We start from the raw sequence: 15824 nt of genomic DNA, 5'->3' as shown, positions 1-15824 counted from the left end.
GATCGTGTTCTGTTTTCACGCCCGACTCGTGAAAGACCGGGGAGGCGCTTTCAGACTCAGAGCGGCGCTGGAGGTGCGTCAGACATTCACCGCCGCGACTCCCACCTTTCCTCCCACCGCCCGTCGCCCTCGCGCCCCGCTCACCCTCCGTGAAGCAGGCCTCCGGCTCCATCGACTCCTCCGGCTCCATCTCCACCGAATCCGCCCCGTCTCCAGGGGGGCGGATGTCCACCGTGCTGCCCTCCGACGAGCTGAGGAGACGCTGGGGCTCCACTTCGACCTTCTGCGCAGGCGAGGAAGAAGGCGAGGGGACATCGTTACAGCGGACTCAGGAGCCGACCGTCTGAGCTGGTCGTCTTTGTGATTCTCCATTCACATGCACTCCAGTGCCAAAACTCTATACGCGTTACCGAGGAGACCAGGCACTGTCGTAGCTCACAGAGTCGGGCTCTTTAAAGTCGTCGCATCATCATCACATGCAGCATCGATCAAATGTACCTGCAGGCTTTGATGTGAGTTTTATCTGATAGCTCAGATGATACACATGGCAAGTGGTGGTTGGCATTGCAGAAATGCACTGTGGGTACGTTTGACGTGACCTCAGTTGGAGGAGGAGTGCATGCAGTATTCCAGTGCATTATCAATCCAAGCCTGAAATAGTACCAAGCAGAAAGTGTGCGGAAGTATTTTCATGTCCACTGAAAAATGACTCCGAATCGATCCGTCTATAATTTAACCCATTTCCAGAATTGCTCCCCCCCCCCCCCTCAAAGCTGGAATCCACCCACAGAACGACCGCTGAACATTTTCCCGAGTGACATGAAAACACGTTATTTCCATTCCTTGAAAGCAGCGGACGAGCTTCTCCCGTTTGAGTCGAAGTGGACGGCTAACCACATTAGTTTACCGGCAAAAAGCAGCGCTGTGCACTGTTTGTACGACACATGCGGTCTGGCGTGTCCTTCTTTTGGTTCTCATGTATAAAACATGTTGAATGAGCACCCATGCGTGCCGTCGTGGAGTTCATTTGACTCGTCTTCCTCCGAGCGTCGAGCCCTAGCAACGCTCCTCTGAACCCCTCCGTGCAGCGATCGGTGCGTTAACGTACGTCACGACATCGTCTGCACACAGCGAGGCTTTCCGGCGTTGCGAGGCCTCCCGTCTGTTTGTCTTTGGGCAAACACGGTGTCTGGCGTGTGAAGGACAAGAACATGTCATCCTAGACAGTGCAGCAGCTCTGATTGCCGTGGGAACCAGCTAACACGGCGTCGGGATGATGGAGGCATGCTGGCGTTACTTTCGGGTCTTACTCTCAACCTCACCAGCTTTTTATTTGGCAGATTTTGTCGGCGAGTTTTACCGTCTTTGAGTGGATAACACGAGCGTCGAAGAACACGCCGATCTATAAAGATCGTTTGCACTACAGGGTTCACACACATGTCGACCAGTGGACTTCCATGACCTTTCCATGACCTTTAAACCAAATCTCCATGTTGTGAGATCTTGGTGTATACATGAGTATATACCTTAAATGATTCAAATGAATGAGACGATAGTTTGATTAAAAGAATACATATTTATATAAATGTTTATCCTTTTAATCAAACGTTCAGGACTTTTTAAAATACTTTTGGGATTACATTTTTTTCAAGGACTTTTCCAGGTTTTCCATGACCGTCTGAACCCTGGCACCATCTCTAGCCGTGTTTCCATTCACATATGTTTATGCGCATTTTTAAATATGATCAGGTGACCAAGGCGGCTGAAAGCCGAGCGATAACTCCTGATGAACCTACGCAGTTCATTCATCTCTATTTTCTCTTTCTGCAACAGGTAAAGAGTTTGCTGGACGACTGAATGGAAACTAACGTCTTCTGCTCGGCTTAACTCTAATCTGGGAGTTTCTTTAATATAACAATTTGAGGTGGAGACATGAAGACATTCTCTCTATTTATTAGTCAGTGGAAATAAGTCTGATCAGTATAAACTGCCATTGTTCATCCCTCCACTAGTATGTGAGTATCACCTCTCTCCCTCTCCCTCCCTCTCCCTCCCTCTCCCTCTCTCCCCCCCCCCTCCCTCCCTCTCTCTCTCTCCCTCTCCCCTCTCTCTCTCTCCCTCTCCCTCTCTCTCCCCTCTCTCCCTCTCTCTCCCTCTCCCCCTCTCTCCCTCTCTCCCTCTCTCCCCCTCTCTCTCCCTCTCTCCCTCTCTCTCCCTCTCTCCCTCTCCCTTTCCCTCTCTCCTCTCTCCCTCTCTCTCTCCCTCTCTCTCTCTCTCTCTCCTCTCTCTCTCTCCCTCTCTCTCTCTCCCTCTCTCTCCCCCTCTCCAAATCAAGTCCCCAAAACCAAGTCAAAAACAAGCAATGACATAAGCAAAGATCACGTCAGATGAGTTGCTCTGCCGATGGGAGGAGGTGGTGTTGCTCATTCCTAATGGGTTGTCAGCCTGATGCTTGGAGGTAAATCATGAAGAGGGGGAGGGGAGGGAGGGTTCAGGGACAAAGACGTCAGCATTCAGTGTGATGCTGTGTGGGGTTGGTACAAAACAAGGGGGGGGGATGGAGGGCAGACCAGGCAAAGAACGAAAATGGGCATCCATTGAAGGGATGAGAGAAGGATGTAGCTCGTCTGTACATGGCAGAGGCAGTCCTCATGGGTCGTGCTGTGGTACAATAAAGTGGTCTTACAATTCTCCTCTCACTGAAAACCTTGAGAGCGTCTGTGACACAGCTGCAACAAACGGGGGTTAAACAAAGTCAAAGACACATACAACCTCAAGTCTGCTCACGAGAACACAGAACAACAATTTCCCTGAACGCACCTTTCTTTAATAGATGCTAAACTGTTGAATGTGCGTCTATACGCACAAACACACACACCAAATGTTCCCCGTGGAACTTGAAAGGCATACATTAATATTTACTGTTGGTTTCTCTAAAGATTGATGTTATCCGTACGATCTTATGCTTTGTCATCGTCAGTGGTTATTTGCATAAAAACACACAATTTAAATATCTAGGAATTAAAAGATTGGATCGTTCTTTAAATATGTGATTTTATGACATTTCGGCATCGATAGTTTTAATTATATAACATAAGCTGCTTAGAGATAGGAAGTTAAACTATAAAAGGCCATAATACCTCTATTATCTTTTCTTTTTTATTATATCTCAATCAAACAACTGGATTTATTCAACAACATTTGAGAAGATTACATTTAAACATATCATGACATCAGAGTCCTGGGACGGAGAATGTTGGATTTCTACAGATTGAAAAGCCCTTTGAGGCAAATTTGTGATTGTGGGCTGTTTTTTAATTGGCTCACACCTAGTGTGTGCGAGTGTGTGTGTGTCGTTAATGTCAGTTTCGTCCGCTCTCTGATTTGATCAAACTCCATGTCAGAGACGATAAGAAATGACCAAGTATAATGTATCGAGTGCGTCGTTGTCACTCTTCACCAACCCACGGCCGAGAGACGTTGAGCTCCGCCGTGGCGCGAGAAGGACGGACGCCTCGAAGTCGACGGATCGCTTATTCAGGCCTCAGTTGGTTTAGATCTTTAATTTGATGCTCGATGCCTAACGACTGGCGGCCAGATTCCCCGCGGTGGTTTTGTGCGATTCTTCATGAAGCCCTCGGCGTGAGCGAGCAGTGCGATCTGCAAACCGCTCCGAAAAGAGCATCTCCGGATCGGATCTCGACATGTTAAATCGACCGGCTCGCGTCGAGAGCGGGAGCTGATCATCCGTGTGGCGCGAGCCGGTTCCCTCCAGACGGACGGTCTTACCTCTCCGCTGTCCTCCACGTCCGACGAGTCGCTGCTGAAGTCTTCCGTGTTTTGGTTCTCGAAGTCCGACTCGCCGACCGCGATCGGCACCGTGACCGTCAGGCTGGGGTTGTGAATGAACGACATGTAGTCGCGCTCCTCCGTCGGGTTCTTCCCCGCGGGGTCCTCCCCGACCGCCGGCCCCCCTCCCGGCCGGCCGTCGCCGTCCGTCACGTACGCCACGCCGGGCTCCTTGGCGATCTCCACGGTGGCGTGGCTGGAGATGCAGTTGCCCTTGCCGTTGCTGTGCAGGTCGTCCAGCGGTTTGCTCTCCTCGGTCGGACCGGAGCTCTTCCCGCAGAGGCGCCGGAGGAACTGCCGCACGGTGGATTTGATGAACGCGATGCCCCGCTGGATCCGGCCCACGGCGATCTGCAGGTTGTTCATCTCGCTGTCGTCGTCGGTCGCCGCCAGGTTTTCCGCGCTGAACGAGCTCAGCAGGAGAGCCAGGAACAGGTTCAACACCTGGGGGAGACCAGCAGGAGAGTGAGCGCTCACCGGATCACTCCGGGTTCACGCGCACTGGGACCAAACCGGACCTTTAACAGGATTTCTATGAAAAAGTGAGAACATTTTGGATTTAAACTAACAATGAGAATTCCAAAGCATACAGTAAATAAGCTTAAATGACTCAAATTAATGAGAGAAAATAGTTTGATGACAATGTTTGTCTTTTCAGTTACGGTGCGTTCACTTACAGCGTGTGAGAGCGTACGCCGGCTTATATTTTGAACGTCATTCTTTTAAAAAGCATATTAATTATTTATAACTCAGCGTGAATGCACAAAGGAATATAACTAATTTAAAATGACTTTTCCAAAACTTTGGGGATTTTTTTCCCCCAGGACTTTTCTAGGCCTGGAAAATAACCATTTTAAAATTCCAGGACTTTTCCAGGTTTTCCATGACCGTACGACCCCTGTACTTGTAAAGAGAGCAACGTGGCTTTCATTTCATAATCTTACTATCCTGATAACAGAAAGGAGGAGGAAGAACCCCATACCACCAGGTTTCCAATGACCATGACCATCATGAAGACGATCAGGCACATGGTCTGCCCGGCCACCTCCATGCAGTCCCACATGGTCTCGATCCACTCCCCGCACAGCACCCGGAACACGATGAGGAACGAGTGGAAGAAGTCGTGCATGTGCCAGCGCGGCAGCTGGCAGTCGTCGGAAATCTTGCACACGCACTCCTTGTAGCTCTTGCCAAACAGCTGCATGCCGACCACGGCGAAGATGAAGACGATGATGGCCAGCACCAGGGTCAAGTTCCCCAGAGCCCCCACCGAGTTGCCGATGATCTTGATCAGCATGTTCAAAGTGGGCCACGACTTGGCCAATTTGAAGACCCTCAGCTATGAAAAGAAAATAAAGTGGAAATGATATACATTCAATACATGAATAAACTTAGTGTTTTATATTTGGATATTAGATGTTATCAATAACATCGAACCAAAAAACTGAATAAGCACATTTCCCAAAATGTAATATTGCAAGCTGATGAAATATTTATCGGCTGATAAAATACAAAAAAAATGTATCAGCTGATTATATATATATATAGTTTTTTATCAGCTGATAAAATATATATATATATATCAGCTGATAAATTATATTTTTTAAATGTTTTTATCAGCTTGTCAAATACTGGAATGTTCAGTCTCCATGTGAAAAGCTCACTGACTTTGACCCAAATAACAACAGCAACAGTCATAGAAATGTAATCAGGTGAGAAGAAGAAGAAAAAAACACACACACACACCGTCCCCCAAAGACCACAACAGCTCTCAGTGGGACCTTTCAAGTGCTTCAACAAAAAGCTCTCATTTCATCATCACCTGTTTAATAACACACATGTTCTCGAGAGAGCCCCTGTGGCCCGACCAGAGCAGTGCAGGTGCAAGTCACGTGACGACGTCGCTCACCAGTCTGAAGGAGCGCAGCACCGACAGGCCCTCCACGTTGGACAAGCCGAGCTCCATCAGGCTCAGGCTGACGATGATGCCGTCGAAGATGTTCCAGCCCTCCTGGAAGTAGTAGTAGGGATCCAGGGCGATGATCTTGAAGCACATCTCCGCTGTGAAGATGCCCGTGAACACCTGATGACGCAAAGAGGGGCACCGTTTGATATCCAACATTCTTGTCCGGTGTCGTCCACCGGAGGCGCTGCAACCTCAATACTTGCCAGGTTTCCAACGGAGAGCACGCTGTTGAACTCTTTGGTCATGGGGTAGTGCTCCATGGACATGAACAGGGTGTTGAGGACGATGCATATGGTGATGGCCAGATCCACGAACGGGTCCATGACCACCGTCTTGACGATGTCTTTGATCTTCAGCCACGCGGGGCAGCAGTCCCAGATCAGGGAGGTGTTGGCGAACCTGTACCAGCAAGGCGGGCATTTCTGTCTGGACTCCTCCAGCTCTGGAGAACGGACACACGGCCACGTTTAGTGAGAAGGGATAACAAGGCGTGCCATAAGACTCACACAGCCACGGGGATGCTGACCTTCCATGGTGTTGGTGAGGATGCTGGCCACGCTCATGGCTCTCTGCCGGCTCACCGGTTCGTCTAAATAATCCATGGACGGCTTGCGAAAACCCGGCCGCCGCTTCTTCTTGAGCTCGGTATCTGTGGTCGTTCCCTGAAAGAGAAGAACAAACGCACGTTGGCGCCGAGCTATTCGGGCCGCGTTTAGCGGGAGACTTGAAGCCGCGCGACGGGAACAATGAAGGGGGAAACAATGGGTTGCGTCACCTCGGGCAGCAGGAGCCCTGCCGGGGAGGCGGTTACAGAAGCCCCGCCCACCAGAGACACCACGCCGTTGCAGTCGACGGCGCAGCGCATCTTGCCCCGCGGCGCCCCGAGGCTGGTCTGGCTCGCGGCGCTGCAGCGGCGCGGCAGGAACAGGGAGCCCCGCCGGCTGTCGCTCTCCTCCAAGGTGCTGTGCTCGTCGTCGGCGAAGTCGTTGTCGGAGCCCACGTCGCGCGCCTGGCCGCGGACGCTGAACAGGCTGGCGCGGCTGTTCCTCCGGGGAGAGAAGAGGGAACCGCGGATGCTGAGGAGAGACTGATGGAAGGGAGAGAGGCAGACGCGGTGCAGGGCGTCGGATGAACAGACGATTGACATCGCGTGACTTCTACAGCTCTCCAGCAACCACATTATATCTAGTTTGAAGACGCTGCACAAAAATATTTTAAAAAGGTACCAATCGGAGGCAGGCTCGCCGTTTCCCCTCGCTTCCTGTCTTTATGCTAAGCTAAGCTCGCTCAGGAAGAACATTTAGAATTTCCTAAAATGCTGAAATATTCCTTACATTTACAAAACTTTAATGAATACATGAAATAGGTGCAAATAAAGTTCCTTTATCAAATACGTTAAATCATGGTATGACTTTAAATCACGTTGCTCCTTTTTAATTTAAGTCAAATGTTTTAACTTGGAGGAAGTTTGACTCTAAATGACCAACTTTTTGAGATAGAAGGTCAATAACAAACTCATAGATGGAGTTTTCGGATGCTGCTGCTGGATTTATTTTAAGGGATCGGTTGAGCATCGGGTGTTATGGAGCTGAAGGGCAACTTTTCCTCTTCACTGTGCAGTTGTCAGTGTTTTATCTTCTACTATATTGTTCCATTAATTTGGGCAAGCGGTAACTAACCGACTTTTTAAACAATATAACGTTTTGTTAATGAATACAGAGCCCAGAGTGCAGCACTGCTTCATGTTGAATCTGTATTTACTCTATTTAAACTCTTTACATTCAGTCACTGACCACGTTGTGTGTCACTGACCACTGTGTCCAGCAGGTGTTTACCTGGTTGGGCGAGGAGCATCTCTTCTCATAAGAGAGCCTGTTGGCATCGATGGAGAACCGGAAGCTGGTTCTCTTGATGCTGTCCTCGGACTCAGACTTGTGGAACTTGTCGCGGCCCCCCCTCTCCTCCTCCTCCTCCCTCTGCTTTCTCTTCTTCCGCCGGTTACGCTGCTCCTTGGCGCTCTTGGAGCTGAGCTTCGAGGTCCCCGAGGTCGACTCGGAGGCGGGGCCCCCTCGCCCGCTGTACTCCCCGCTCTCCGTGGCTGCTGCCGCGGCAACCTGCCGGCCAATCGGAGCACAAGCACAGTTGTCATGGCGACCCCGGAGCCTGTCTCGGGGGCTCTCGCGGAGGAGAGAGCCTGGCAGCTGAGAGCCAAATAAGCCTCAGACACCCGGCTGTATATAATGCAAAAAGTTCCTGAATGAATGTGTGTGTGTGTGTGTGTGTGTACATACATATATATATATATTATAACACATATGTATTTAAATATATATGTGTTTTAATATATATACACATATATTAAAACACATATATATTTAAATACACATATATATATATTAATACATAGACAAAAAAATACATATTTAATATATATATTTATATAATCACAGATAAAGAGAAACATTGCGTGGATGCTTTCCTCTAGCATGAACAGAAGCTTTCATTTCAGTCTTTTCCCACTGGACTGCGATATGTTATCTCCATGATATGCTTTCGGGAGGCGAGGTCGGGGGATTTCAGAGTCAGCCATGGCTCCGACATCTGAATGTGCACGAGCCCGATAACACCGTTTTTAAACCTGGCTGAATAGCCTTTAGTCGGAGGTGGAGAACCAGCGGCTCCTGACCCCCACATCCCGATCACATGAGCCCGACGCCCCCGCTTCTGTCCCAGATATGCTCAAAGGATTTTAAAGAGGCTGAATGTTAACACGGAACCCAATTGTCAGTTTGCGTTCAAGCTGTACCTTTCAACGATCCAGCGAATAGCTGAAGCCAACCTCAGATATCTACTTTTAGATCATGTGTTCCATCCATTCGGCTGCGTGTGACACGGGCAGCAGAGCGGAAACAGTCGGTCTGGCTTCGTCGTCACGAGCTTCCAAAATAACGAGTTATTTACGTTCCCACTTGCACTCGGCGGCCAGCTGCTAATTGTTCCTTCTGAAGGACGACCAAGGACTCCTGACCCCCGAGGGCGCAGCGGAGGGGTGTCAGTCATCCCGGACAGTGAATACCCCTCGGTCGCCCGGGGCAACGCTGCTTTTGGCATCTGAGCACTTTAAACCCAATAATCCACCGAGCCTCCCCAGTTACACAGATTCTCACAGCTGTTGAAGCCTATTAGAGGTGGTCAAACGTTCACGGACTTCTCAATGAACCCTCATCATTCACTCAGGAAATAGACCGGGAGCTATATTCCAACCTGCGCCTCCTCCTGCTGTCTCTTCAGCTGCTCCAGCATGGCCTGGAACTCCTGCTCCTTCTGCTTGGCCTCCTCGATGGTCGCCTGGTTCTGCTCGTCGTAGGCCATGGCCACCACGGCCAGGATCAGGTTGACCAGGTAGAAGGAGCCCAGGAAGATCACCAGCACGAAGAAGATCATGTAGGGCTTCCCTGCCGTGCGCAGAGTCTGATGGACAGAGCAGACATATCACCAAATATGAGAGGAAGAGGAGGATGCATATGGAGTTATGTCCTTTGAAGTGACACAATATATATATATATATATATAAAAGAAAAATAATATATATACACTACCGTTCAAAAGTTTGGGATCACCCAGACAATTTTGTGTCTTCCATGAAAAATCACACTTTTATTTATCAAATGAATATGAAATATAGTCAAGACATTGACAAGGTTAGAAATAATTATTAATATTTGAAGTATTAATTTTGTTCTACAAACTTCAAGCTCAAAGGAAGGCCAGTTGTATCGCTTATATCACCAGCATAACTGTTTTCAGCTGTGCTAACATAATTGCACAAGGGTTTTCTAATCAGACATTAGTCTTCTAAGGCGATTAGCAAACACAATGTACCATTAGAACACTGGAGTGATAGTTGATGGAAATGGGCCTCTATACACCTATGGAGATATTTCATTAGAAACCAGACACTTCCACCTAGAATAGTCATTTACCACATTAACAATGTAGAGAGTGTATTTCTGATTAATTTAATGTTATCTTTATTGAAAAAACAGTGCTTTTCTTTGAAAAATAAAGTCATTTCTAAGTGATCCCAAACTTTTGAACGGTAGTGTATATATTATTTTCTTTATTTTATATACATTTTCTGATTTATTTTATGATAATAATTTAGGATAGGAATATATAAGCATTTTTTGCTTCAACTTATACACTTTCAGTCTTTCTGTTTTGTATATTATAGAGAATAATATTGTATTGCAATGATTGACTGAATATAATACAACAACAACAGCTGCATTCGAGACTTCCACTCTGATTGGATATTTATTTTATTGTTCTGTTGTTTATTTATACGATATTTAAAATAAAATAATCCACAGATTAAATTGATAATGAAAACAATGGTTACTTCCTAAATGAAGTCATTTTACTCAACGAACAGCTTCCTGTATCACGATCTGAAATGTGCTCTGCTTACCTGCTGGTAGAGGTTCTCCCAGAAGTCCTGAGTCATGAGTCGGAACAGGGAGAGGAAGGCCCAGCCGAACGAGTCGAAGCTGGTGTAGTCGTAGTCTGGGTTGCGGCCGGCTTTGATGCACGAGTACCCCTCTGGACAGAGCCTGTCAGGACACACAGGTGTGACCGGCAGGTGTCATCATTTTATTTATTTTATTTTAGAAGTTTATTTCAGGGACAACGTACAAAAAAACATTAGTCTCCGAAGAGAAAAGATGCATTGCACTAGGTTATAGCTTTTGCTATTTTACACCTCCAGTCCCTTGTACATACAATATAAAACAATACAAATAAAACATACAATGTAGAACAATACAATGAAATACGTACGATAACATTAAAAATAAAATAGAAATAAAAAACCCCTACGGTCAATGAGCCTATTTACACAGGGGCCAGAGGCCCCAGAGGTTGATTATCGTCATGCCGCCCCCCCATTAAGGGTACCCTACTGAAAATGGGAACATGATTGACTCGCTAGCAACTGTCCTTTCAGGTGAGCTTTGAAAGTGACAATTGAACTGCACCTCCTCATCTTTTCTGGCAGACTATTCCACTGAGTTATTGCTTTTACAGAAAAGATGACTGTCCAAACACAGTGTAGCGGAACGGTTTAACGCAATCAAGTACTGACACTGTTCTTGTAGCTCTGATGGAATTTGTAGGACGAATATGTACAAAGTCACACAGTGGTGGAGGTGCCAACCCATTAATGATTTTATAGACCATACATGAGTCTGCTAGTTGTCTAAGGTGTTCGAAGCTCAGTAGCCTGTGTTTCTCGAGTATCTTACAGTGGTGGAAACGCATAGGCTTTTTGTCTAAAGTTTTCAGGGTTTGTTTATACAAGGAAGCAAGAGGTCTTACATCTGATTCACTAGCTTGTCCCCAGGTGATCAGGTGCAGGTGTCTCGACTTAGCACGAGCAGGAGGACCGAACTGAACTGAGGTTTACAGCCGAGCTTCGCTGATCTACGGTTGGGCCGACTGTTGGGGAAGGAGTTCCTAGAAGTGATCATACACAGCTGGTTCCCGTTGGTCCAATGCTGCATCAGAACCTCTGAACATTACGTAACACACTCAGATTTCTATTCAGGAACTTCCTGTTGAATCAGACCGATGAGGCAAATACTGAATGATTAATGCAAAGAAATCCTGGGACCTCCTATTTCCTACAGACATTCCACATGAACCAAAACACATAAAAAGAGACGCATCCGTAGTGAACCGGCGACTCTCCGTTGATCTGATGCGCCGTATGAACACAACACACGCAGGCCTTACCCAGCGCCGCTGCCGTTCCCACAGAGCAGAGCGTCCCGATGGCCCGTGATGACATAGTAATTACCTAGAGGAGATAGAGAGAGGGGGGGGGGGGAGGTCAGTCAGAGCCAGGACACAGGGGTGAAGCTGAGGACGTGAGGAAACGAGGGATGAGGGGAAAGGAAAGGCAGCGAGCAGCCGGTGGGTCTCTTGTCGTGTTTGGTGTGGTATTATTTATTGGGCCGGGAGACGAGAGGAAGGTGGGGATTCGTCTGTTTTAACACCCAAACATATGAGTCATGTTTTGTTGTATTTGTGTGTGTGTGTGTGTGTGTATTTGTGTGTGTGTGTGTTGTTCCTCAACTGCCACTGAATCACAATCAGACATCACTGAAGCAATAGAGATGACGCACGTCATAACGTCTACAGGACTTTGATAATCTGTCGTCTCTCGCTCTTGGATTCAGCTCGCCGGTCTCCTCCATGTCTCCCGCTGGCGGTCAGTGACTCACCCCCCCCCCCCTCCTCCTCCTCCTCCTCCTCATCATCCGCTGCCTTTAGGCGGTTCATGAATGACGAAATGTAGCGAGGGGGTGAAAGACAAGTTTTTTTCTCTTTTTGCGATCAGGCGCCACATCAGCTGCGTTCTCCCAGCAGCCGTTAGTGACGGGTTATCTGACCTCTGACCTCCCCGTGGCGCAGGAAGCTCCCGATGTGACGCCAACCCCCGGTGAACCCCGCTCGGCTTACTCTCGTCGCCGATGTACTCCGTCCAGTTGAAGGGGCTCTCCGTGGCGTTGCCGTCCAGCAGGATGCCGGCGTAGAGAGCCGCGTCGTCATCGCCGGCGGCGGCGGTGCCGTTGCCGCTGCCGTTGGTGGCGTTGGCGGCGAACGGCATGCGCACGCACTTCTGCCTCAGGTTGCCCATGAAGAGCTGCAGGCCGATGAGGGCGAAGACGCTGAGGCAGAAGACGGTGAGGATCATGACGTCCGACAGCTTCTTCACGGACTGGATGAGCGCGCCCACGATGGTCTTCAAGCCTGAGCGGGAGGAGAGGGCGGGGGGGGGGGGCAAAGAGATAAGTTCAGCCACAGGCTTGTGTCGAGGAGGAGCTGCTGAGCCGCGCCGACGCAGACCGCTGCTCGCCGAGAACCGCCAGAGGAGGCCACGGTTCCCCGTTGTGGTTCTACGGGAGAGGGATCCGCGAGGAGCAGCGTCTGTACGTGTGCGCGCCACCCGGACCGTAACGTTGAGCTCTTTTCACGGGGCAGTCGCAAAAAGCTTTGCACCGCCTCGTAAACAGAGCCCAGGGAGGTCCGGGGACAGAATATGTCGCGGTTGTTGGGTTTTACGTATGACCCCCCCCCTTTTTTGTTTGTGTGTGATGTGAATCGTGTTTAGAAAAACCCAAACCACCATTCACCGTGAAACGGTTTCCCCAAGAGCAAGACGACAGTGAACAGGACATGCGGGAGGACGGAGGGGAGGAGGAGCCCTGTGCCACCAGAAGATCGGCTTTTGCAATGTCTCATGCAAAAATATATTTCAAAAAAATAATAAAAAATAGTGCACAAAATCTACTTGCAAGTCTCCCAAGGCAAGAATAGATTTCAACCTAAAGGATTGCCGCCTTAAAGGGTGCATCTGAAAGCTCAGAATCCTGACAACCTTCGCAGATTGGATCCGGATTCCCGCTTTTCACTGGCCTTGGGACGAAGGCAGCGTGAGGGCGTCGCCAGGCTTAGCTACAAGTGAGATGAGCTAGGGGGGGGGGGGGGGAGGAGCTTGGATGTTAGCGAAACGCCAGTTAGCCGTTAGCATTTCATTAACCCTACGTGGGCCGTGGGGGCCTCTCTCACCTGGGATGACTGATATAGTTTTCAAGGCTCGCAGAACCCTGAAGGTTCGCAGCGCTGAGACATTGCCCAGGTCCACAAACTCTGTGACATATCTGTAAGGGAGGAGGAGGAGGAGGAGGAGGGAGGAGTTGCGGAAAAGGTATGGGACACGCACGTTCGCACACAAACCAGGCACACACACACACATGGCGTGACAAGACAAAAGGGATGGGTCGTGGGGTTAGGGAGGGGGGGGGGGCGGCAAACGGTCACGCACAGAAGACAAATGGCAGGAGTGCTGGAGGCAGGCGCGGAGCAGCCTTACCTGGTATCACCGAGATAGTTTTCAAAGCTCGCAATACTCTGAACGTGCGCAGAGCAGAAACATTGCCTAGGTGTACAAACTCTGTTACATACCTGCAGGATCAAATGCACAGTTACTACACAGCAACACATGCGGCTCAACAGCAGCAACCACACCACTCCCTCCAGGGGGGGCGCCCGGAGCTCAGAGACGCCCCCCCCCCGGGAAAGTGGACGACTTAGATTCACACACGTTTTCTGAAATGGTGTTTAACGGCGTGCAAAAGGATCGGCTTTGCAATTATGCGCGGAAAATAGCCAGGTGCCGTAAGAAGACGTGTCATTTAACCCTTGTGTTGCCTTCGGGTCATTTTGACCCGATTCAATGTTTCACCCTCCTGTTACCTTTATATTTACTAACATATTTTACCCTTTGGGTTCAATTTGACGCCAGCAATTAAAACCTCCAGAAAATTATTAGAATTAATATTGTTTTCCAAGTTTAAGTGTGAGGCACTTTATGTTTGTTTGTTGACTACCGAAAGAACACCGACATTAAACATTGAATGGGGTCAAATTAATCCGAAGGCGGGGGGAGGGTGTAATATTGATTCGGGTCAAAATGACCCGAAGGCAACACAAGAGTTAAGAGTAAAATGTGGGATAGATCCGGCTGTGAACGACGTCAAAACCTTGAGAATACAGAGAGGGATGAAACGTGTGGCTCGGAGTCTAAACCGCCTTTAAAGATCTGGATCCCCTCGTTGATTACTTTAAATATTTGTTTCCGTTTCTTAAATATGCCAATGAGGCATTTATCTAAACGTCCTCGTCGGTGATTTTAGAAGCAAATGGACAAAGTAGTGGAATAAACACCTGAATGTTTACTTGTGTTTTTCGTTCCACTAGAAACCCCAAAATCAGACCAGAGCATAAGTGCGATGTTTGTTTTTGTACCTGTTCAGTCTCATGACATCATGAGACAGGTGTAAACTCCAGTACGTTGCCAGTGTGAGCCGTCGTCGTTGAGGCGTGACGCCCCGGCGGCTCACATCCATTACGGCAGAAGAGTAGTGGAGATTTTACGGTTTAAAAAACTAAGCCGCGGATTACCCGGCCCCTCTCCGCCTCACAGTCAGAGGGACTCGATTAGCATTAAAGGCTTTTCGGCTTCCCGTGTTGAACTGACGCCGGTCACAATACTTACGCCATGAGGATAACGTTGAAGTCCAGCCAGTTCCACGGGTCCCGCAGGAACGTGAACTTGCCCACGCAGAAGCCCCTGGCCAGGATCTTTATGAGGGACTCGAAGGTGTAAATCCCGGTGAATGTGTACCTGGTGAGGGATGAAAGAACCAGAGAGATCCTTCTGAAAGCTTCGGCTTGTGTTCTCCACGACGTCGTCGTGTTTTCATCGCGAGGCACGCGTCCGTGGAGGAATCTAAAATGGGCCCTCGTGCTTCGGGGGATTCAGGCGGTAAATATGACGCTGCCGTACAGCATGGAGCCGGGGGGGGGGGGGACATCAGAGAAGTTAGACCGTTATTACCGTCGCAATGAAAATGCGGAAGGTTATGTTTTGATCGCCGTGTATTTGTATGCGTGCGTGCGTGTTATTCGCATAAGTCAAAAAGTATTAAACCGAATCGCATGAAATTTGGTGGGATGATTGGTTATTATCCGGGGACCATTTGATTAGATTTTGGGATCGATCGGGTCAAAGGTCAAGGTCATGAAAAGGTCAAAATCTTCTTTTTACCACAGCGCGGTCAATTTTTATCCAATTGGCATTCAACTAATGCCAACATGTTCATAATTCAATGCCCAATCTTGTGATATGCAAAGGTATGCGCTTTACCGAGTGCCCGTTCTAGTTCATATCATAAAACAATATATTATTATAATATTCCAAAGTCAAACATTTTGGAGATAAAAAAACTTCTCTTGGATTATGCAGCTTTAACACCCGGCATACTAAATGATATGCCGTACTTAGTATGAATATAACTAAAGGATATATTAGGGATCATACTCAGAGGGTTGATGAATGCACACGTCATTGTAGAATCACAACACAGCTCGTTTTAAAGAGGGA

At 48.5% G+C, this 15824-nt stretch overlaps 1 protein-coding gene across 1 annotated transcript in view; it reads right to left on the bottom strand.

Annotated features, from left to right (window-relative positions):
• LOC130204728 (sodium channel protein type 2 subunit alpha-like) overlaps window positions 1–15824 on the bottom strand; it is a 28926-nt gene that overhangs the window by 8774 nt on the left and 4328 nt on the right. The window contains 14 exon segments of the mRNA XM_056431673.1: window positions 145–283; window positions 3790–4293; window positions 4832–5188; window positions 5759–5932; window positions 6019–6257; window positions 6342–6477; window positions 6591–6902; window positions 7651–7929; window positions 9080–9286; window positions 10287–10428; window positions 11609–11672; window positions 12338–12628; window positions 13448–13539; window positions 14937–15065. Coding sequence (XP_056287648.1) covers window positions 145–283; window positions 3790–4293; window positions 4832–5188; window positions 5759–5932; window positions 6019–6257; window positions 6342–6477; window positions 6591–6902; window positions 7651–7929; window positions 9080–9286; window positions 10287–10428; window positions 11609–11672; window positions 12338–12628; window positions 13448–13539; window positions 14937–15065 — 3065 coding nt within the window.

Source organism: Pseudoliparis swirei, chromosome 14 (genome assembly GCF_029220125.1).
Source record: "Pseudoliparis swirei isolate HS2019 ecotype Mariana Trench chromosome 14, NWPU_hadal_v1, whole genome shotgun sequence".
NCBI lineage: Eukaryota > Metazoa > Chordata > Actinopteri > Perciformes > Liparidae > Pseudoliparis > Pseudoliparis swirei.
This window is presented reverse-complemented; position numbering and strand designations above follow the sequence as displayed.